The following is a 7,391-nucleotide window of genomic DNA, read 5'->3' on the forward strand; positions in this document are numbered from 1 at the left end:
AAAAAAAAAAAAAAAAAAAAGAATCTCTTGCAGGCTCCGACTCGGGCCCCAGGAACCTGAGCTGCTACCGAGTGTTCAACGAGGGCCACTATGAGTGTACCTGGCAGTACGATGGCCCCGCAGAGGCAGTCAGCTACTTCCTGAGGTGCTGGTGAGGACTCTGACACAGTCCTCCCAACCCACCCCTCAAGCACTGGCTCCTGCCCTCCCACCAGGCACCCACTTGCACGGAAGTGATGGGCCTGGAACGGTGCCCTCCCCACGCCGGTCCTGGTCTTATCTAAGGAAGGCGGAGGGGGTTGTGGGGGTCAGTGTGGGGGTGGCCACAAGGATCTCTCTGGTGTTTCTTTCACCCACATCCTCCCCCATCCATCCGTTTATCCATCCATCCATCCACTCATCTATCCATCTAGCCAACCCTCACAGACCTGTCCACCCATCCATGCATGCATGCAGGCATCCATCCACCCATCCATCCTTTCACCCACCTATCCATCCACCTATCCATCTGTCCATCCCCGTATCTACCCACCTATTCATCCACCCATCCATCCACCTATCCATCTGTCCATCCCCATATCTACCCACCTATTCATCCACCCTGCATCCACCCATCCATCTGTTCACCCATCATTCCACTCACCTATCCATCCACCCAGCCACCCACCTACCTGTGCATCTATCCATCCATCCATCCATCCATCCATTTCTTCCTTCGATGTACACTAGCCCAGGATGGGAGATTTGGGGGTCTCTCAAACTCCTGAATTTTAGGCTCATTTCCCAAAACCTCAAGGCTGGGGAGAATGGTTTTAGAGAGGGATAGAAAAGGCACACCCCTTTAATCCCAACTACTTAGGTGAACCTGGCGTGGTGGCGCACGCCTGTAATCCCAGCATGCGGGAGGCTGAGGCAGGAGGATCATTGCAAGTTTGAGACCAGCCTGGGCTACAAAGTGAGCTCAAGGCCAGCCTGAACTGCATAGCGGTCAAAAAGACAAAAAAACCACAACTACTTAGGTGGCTGAGGCAGGAGGGTCACATGTTTTTTGTTTTTTGCGGGGGTGAGGGCGGTTGTCCTGGGAACCAAACTCCTGCTTGCCAGGCATGCACTTATGCCACTGAGCTACATCCCCGGCCCAGGATCACCTATTTAAAGCCAGCAATTTGGAAGACTGTCTCAAATGCCCGATACTAGGAAACCAAAACCAAACCAGGGGGAGAGAAAAGGGTGGTGGGGAGAGCCGGCCCGGCGCGGGCTCAGCGGCGCCGCTTCCTCCCGCAGCCTCGGCGGCGGCGCGGGGCCCTGCTGCTACATCCAGGCGGGCGCGGCCACGCGGCTGCAGTTCTCCGACCAGCACGGCGTGCCGGTGCTCCGCGACGTCACGCTCTGGGTGGAGTCCCGGGCCGCCAACCGGACGGCGAGGTCGCCGGAGGTCACGCTGCGGCTGCACGAGTGGGGTCAGCACCGTCCGCGGGTCTCCTCTCCCTTCTCCCCACCGGGGCGCTGAGTGGGGCGCGGGCGGGGGCGGGGGCAAAGCCCAGGAGCGTGCGACCCAGCTGGGGGAGCATCACCTTCGGCGGGAAACTTATGGGCAGCAGAAAAACTGAGTCGATAGGAACAATATTGTGTTGTGATACAATTGCTTTATTTATTTATTTGCTTATTTAGTCTTTCTGAGACAGGTCTCGCTGCGCAGTTCAGGACGGCCTTGAGCTCACTTTGTAGCCCAGGCTGGTCTTGAACTCATAATGATCCTCCTGCCTCAGCCTCCCAAGTGCTGGGATGACAGGTTTACCCCACCAGGTCCAGCTTGCACGGCAGTTTTTTATTTGTTTTTCTTGAGGAGACCTGGGGAATAAAACCTGGGGCCGCACATGTGCTGGACAAATGCTCACCCCTGAGCCACACTTCCAGCCTATAATACAGTGTTCTGAAAAAAAAAAAAAAAATCTAGAGCTGGGCTTGGTAGTGCACGCCTGTAATCCCAGCACTTGGGAGGCTGAGACAGGAAAATTGCTGCAAGCTTGAGACCAGCCTGAGCTCCATGGAAAGTTCAAGGCCAGCCTGAACTACATAGCAAGACTTTGTCTCAAAAAAAATCTAAATGGATGCAAAAAAAAAACAAATCCATGGCCAGTGAAATCTTGACGTGTTACATAAGGCCGAGTGTGAAGATACACACCTGTAATAACAGCTACTTTGGAGGCTGAGGCAGGAGGATTGCAAGTTCAAACCCAACCCAAGGAATGTGGTGAGACCGTCTCAAAATAAAAAGTGGAAAAGGACTGGGGGCGTAGCTGTGTGGCAGCGCGCCTGCTTAGCATGCGTGAGGCCCCGTGCTCCACCCCCAGCGCCAGGAGAGGGAAGCCAGAGGTGACAGATGGCAGGTGCTCAGCACAGTGATGCAGGGTCTGCTGAGATTAAGTCCGCGCACACACAGCAGGTAACTGCAGGAGGTGGTGGGCGCGTTCACGAGCTCCTTAGAGCAGTCATGTTGTTGTTGACATGCACAGCAGCAAGTCACGCCATACACTTCACACAATAGGGAGGAGGAGGAGGGGATCAGGTATGGCTTGATCAAGGTGCAACCAGTTATTTATATCTCTTGTTAGTCAGGCTTCTTGCAATGGGTCTAGCTTAGATTTCCAAAAAATACAGTCAGTTATCCCCTGCCCCACAGTTTGCCAAAGTTCCTGTCTGGCTACAGCTCTTCTGGGCATGAACAGTAATAGGTACAGGCATTTGCACTGCCAGGAGGCTATGTGTAAATCTTCTCCCTTGACAGTTTTTGTTTTTTTTTCATTGAGTACCTGGGATGGAACCCAGGGCCTTCACACTGAGCTACATTCTTAGCCCTTTTTATTTTCTACTTTGAGACGGGATTTTGCTAAATTGTCCAGGCTGGGCTTAAATAATGGGACTCTCCTGCCGCAAGTGACCTCCCGATGGCTGGGGGTCACAGGTGTGCCCGGCCTCTGGACTGCTTGGATCACAGCATTCTGGGCTCGGCTGGCACCCGGGAGGGCCTCCCACTGTCCCTTGGGACGCAGTTGGTTCCCCTGGGCCAGGCGGGGCAGGGGCAGAACTCCCAGCTGCCCTTCCCAGCGGCCCCTCTGCTTCCAGTGAGATACGACCCCCCGCAGAGGGCGGCCAGGGCGTCGCTGTCGCCCCGGGGGCTGAGGATGGTGTGGGAGACCCCTGAGGACAGCGCCCAGGTGCAGTTCCAGCGTCGCAGGCCCAGCGGCTCGTGGGAGTTGGTGAGTTTGTTTCCTGGGCCAAAGGGGATGCAGACTCTCTCCGGGCAGCCCACCCCTACGGCTGCCGGCCCCCAGCTGGCCTCCTCGCCCCATGTGCAGCCCCGCGGGGCTCGGGGACACACGGTTCCTGGCCATGAACCCTCTGTGGCTCCCTCTTACCCACGGCAGCAGGCAGCCCTCAGCCTCGTGCTGCCACTGGCCATGCCGTCCCCGCACTGCGTGCCCTGCTCCTTGTCCCCGCTCCGGCCTGGGCGCACGCGGGTCCCCCAGGCCTTCAGGTTCCGTCTCATGGGGCTGCCATTTCCAGGCCGCAGCTCAGATGCCACGTCCTGCCCAGCCTCAGTTTCCCCAGAAAGTATGGCCTGAGACCAGGCAGGGGCTGGGCACGGGGGACACGGGGAAGCTGCAGCCCAGCCGGGGCGCCTCGGTGACTCAGGAGACCCTGTGTCTAAAGGTGAACAGGGCAGAGCGCAGCGCAGTGCCAAGGCCCCGGCTTCACAACCCAGCCCCGTAGAAAAGATGGAAAGGTGTTTGGGTTTTTGTTTCTTTGTTTGTTTTTGTCTTTGTCTTCTTGAGAGACGGTCTCGCTATGCAGTTCAGGCTGGCCTCGAACTCGCTTTATAGCCCAGGCTGGTCTTGAACTTGCGGTGACCCTCCTGCCTCAGCCTCTGAGTGCTGAGATTACAGGCGTTCACCACCAGGCCTGACAAAACGAGATGGAAAGGCGGGAAGAAGGCAGCTGGTTTTTCACACTCGCGCGTGTGTTACAAACGATCGTGGTCTCTTTCCAGGGTTTCTGTGGACCGCAGGACGAGCCTGGCCTAGGTGAGCGTGACGACAGTGACAGCGGCTGCTCCAGTAAGCACACATTGAGCGCCGACTGTGTGCGCCTGGCCAGGGCCCTGCGGGCTGCCGTTGCCGGGCTCTCGGCAGCGAGGGTGCCCGCTAAGCTCAGGGGCCCGATGCCCGCCCCTTTGCAGAGTCCTGCCTGTGCCCGCTGGTGGACGTGGCGCAGGAGTTCCAGTTCCGGTGGCGGCGGCTCCGGTCTGGGGTCCCAGGGGGCCCCTGGAGCGACTGGAGTGGCTCGGTGTGCGTCCCCCCTGGTGAGCAGCGGCGGGGCTGCGCTGAGGCAGCCGGCCGGGTCACAGCGACCTCGCCTGGGGCCAGGGCTGCGGGCGGGCCCTTCTTCGCTTCTTCCTCAGTCTCCCCGGGCACTGGGGTCCCTGCCCGCCCCATCGCGGGTCTGTCTGTCCCTTGCAGAAAACCCCCCGAAGCTCGCCGTGACGCTGCAGGTGGCGGGGCTGGGCCAGGACGGGCTGCGGCAGCTGACCGTGCATGGACAGGTGATGGGCGTTGTGGGGGCGCCGGGCCTGGTGAGGCGGGTAGCCGGGAGACCCAGACTGCGTGTGAGCAGAACGGGGCGCTCGGGACACAGGCCACCCGGCGCCCCCAACCCTGGGGCTGGGGTGGAACCCGCAGCCTTCCCACTGAGCAGCACCCCCAGGCCTTCTTACTTTTTATTGAGACTGGGTCTTGCTAAGTTGCCCAGGCTGGACTCAGACTTGTGATCCTCCTGCCTCAGCCTCCCATGTGTTGGGGTCCGGCTTGCCCCCGTCCACCGGGGCAATGGAGTGCAGGGTATTAGATAGAAGTTACAGGCCAGGAAGGAGGTGACATTTGGCCCAAGTGGCAGAGCTTTGCCTAAGGTCCCCAAGTGACTCAGCAGCAGGAGGCTAATGAGCCCTGGTGTATAGAGAGGGAAGCTGAGGCACAGAGGGGTGTCACTTTTAGGGAAGCTGAGGCACAGAGGGGTGTCACTTTTTGTCAGGGACAAAACTGACAAATCCTTCCACTTTTAAACATTTAACTTTCTTCTAACTCAGGTTCCTACTGGCTGTGGCTGGCACATGTCTGTGATCCCAGCACTCGGGAGGCTGAGGCAGGAGGATCGTCCCAAGTTCAAGGCCAGCCTGGACTACTTAGTGAGACCCTGCCTCAACCCCACCCTCCACCCCCAGGCCCGGGGATATAGCTCAGTGGCACAAGTGCCTGCCTGGCAAGCACAAGGTCCTGAGTTCGAGTCCCAGTACCAAAATTATATATATATATATATTGCAGTTCATTTTTTAGGATAATTTCTGGGCTTCGGTAACTGGCTCCAAAATGCTTTTTCCTGGATCTCTGGGCTTTGTTCACTCTCTCCAACGCTGCCGTGCCCGGAGATGAGCGCGCCCCCCCCACAGCTGCGGTGCCCGTCCCCACGCGTCCTGTTCCCCACAGCTGCCGCCGCCCGAGCTCCCCAAGGGCTGCCCGGAGGCCCCGCCCGGCGAGGAGCTCACCTACTTCCTGCGACTGCACATGCGGTCTTGTCCCTGCCAGGCCAAGGCTGTGCGGACCCTGCACCTGGGCAAACGCAGGCTGTTCCTCTCGGGCGGCGCCTACGATGTGGCTGTCATCTCCTGCACCCGCCTGGGCCCGGGCCCAAACCAGACATGGCACGTTCCCGCGGTGCCCGCCGCCACCCACGCAGGTGCCTTCTCGGGCCGGGTGGGGCGGCACGCGGGGCCTCAGCTTGGTCAGGGTCACAGGTTCAGTGATTGAAGCACATAGGTGAACTGGGGCGAGAGCCTAGCTCTCAGGAGGCTGAGGCAGGAGAATCTCAAATTTGAGTTCAGCCTGGACTCTATAGAAAGCCTGTGTCTCAAAAAAAGACAATGTTTCCTCCCTCCCTCCTTCCTTCCTTCCCCCCTTCTGTCCATCCTTCCTTCTGTCCTTTCTTCCTTCCTTCCCTCCTTTCAGACAGGCTTTCACTCTGTAGCCCAGGCTGGCCTTGAACTCACAGGGATTCTCCTGCCTCAGCCTCTCAAGTGCTGGGACTACAGGTGGCACCACGGCGCCCAGCCTCTGGTGGCTCAGGAAGTTGGGTGGTGGTGCACAAGGGCGTGGCCAGCGGAGGCCCCGTTGGGGACCCGGGTCAGGCTGGGAAGGGGGTGACGGAGGGTGGGGACTGCAGGCTCAAGCCAGGGCAGCCGTCCCAGGTGACTCCTGTGTCCCCAGGCCCCGGGGCCCTGAGCATCGGTGCGGGGGCCAACGGGACGACAGTGAGCTGGGAGGTGTGGGCCCCGGGTGTGACCCACTGCGTGGAGTGGCAGCCGCACGGCCGGGACGCCGCCCCCGACTGCCTGCTGCTGTCGCCGCGGGACCCGGGCCCGGCAGGATCAGGTTGGGCTCAGGAGGGCGCAGCCTCTGCATCCGGCCTGCATCCTGGGGAGCCTGGGGACGAGTCGGCTGGGTGGGTGTGCAGGCAGTGGAGCCATCACTGCATCCCCAGGACACACCTTGGGAGACAAATCACACAGCCCTGGGTTTGCAAACACCCCACAGGGAGGTGGTGGAGGGCAAGGCGCTCGGGACGCTGTGATGAAGCCGGGAGAAGTGGGTGGTGTGGCCCAGGTAGCTGTCGCCCCCCTACTTCCTGCACTGGGCCTGACTGGAGGCCCAAGGTCACAGCCTCAGCCTGCACCTCGGGGAGCCTCCGGCCTGAGGGAACACAGCTGGGTACAAACAGCCCTGTCCCCAAACAGCAGATGAGGACACACAGAGAAGGTACACAGGAAACTGATCCTCAAGGGGCATTGGTGCAAGGGCTTTGAAGCATGAGTAAGAGTTTTCCAGGCCTTTCTAGCAGATGGTGAGGGCAGGGCAAGCTCCAGAGGTCGGATCTCAGTCTAGTCGGTGGCTGAGCACTTGCTTGTCCTCCCAGTGACGCATAGCTGGAGCCCGGGCCCAGGAGGGGGACAGGAGCAGTGTTACAACGTCACCGTCTTCGCCTCTGTGCACCCCGACAAGCCCACAGCATGGTCAACTGTGCTGTCCACCTACTACTTCGGGGGCGACGGTGAGTGGCCCTCAGTGTCCGGGAAGGGCGCGAGGCCCTGCCGGAGCGGGCGCACGGAAGTCGGCTCACAGGCGGCGCCCGCTTTACAGTCAGGAGAGCCGCCGGGCTCGGGTCTGTGCGGGCGGGGCACACGGGGCTTCGCGTCCGGGGTGACGGAGCCTCCTGCGTTGCAGCCTCGGTGGCCGGGATCCCGCCGCGCGTGTGGGTGGAGAACTGCAGCGAGCGCTCGGCCG

The 7,391-nt window shown here is 60.1% G+C and overlaps 1 protein-coding gene across 1 annotated transcript in view; it reads left to right on the forward strand.

Moving 5' to 3' along the window:
* Positions 1-7,391, forward strand: part of Il12rb1 (interleukin 12 receptor, beta 1) — a gene marked incomplete at its 3' end in the record, with an annotated part of 22,686 nt that overhangs the window by 4,635 nt on the left and 10,660 nt on the right. Inside the window, 11 exon segments of the mRNA XM_013507268.1 lie at positions 34-151; positions 1,285-1,460; positions 3,127-3,260; positions 4,052-4,118; positions 4,241-4,363; positions 4,521-4,603; positions 5,144-5,242; positions 5,541-5,790; positions 6,318-6,482; positions 7,024-7,158; positions 7,332-7,391. Of these exon segments, the coding sequence (XP_013362722.1) occupies positions 34-151; positions 1,285-1,460; positions 3,127-3,260; positions 4,052-4,118; positions 4,241-4,363; positions 4,521-4,603; positions 5,144-5,242; positions 5,541-5,790; positions 6,318-6,482; positions 7,024-7,158; positions 7,332-7,391 (1,410 nt within the window).

The sequence above is a fragment of the Chinchilla lanigera genome, unplaced genomic scaffold, assembly GCF_000276665.1.
Source record: "Chinchilla lanigera isolate Chin_1 unplaced genomic scaffold, ChiLan1.0 scaffold00123, whole genome shotgun sequence".
NCBI classification, from domain to species: domain Eukaryota; kingdom Metazoa; phylum Chordata; class Mammalia; order Rodentia; family Chinchillidae; genus Chinchilla; species Chinchilla lanigera.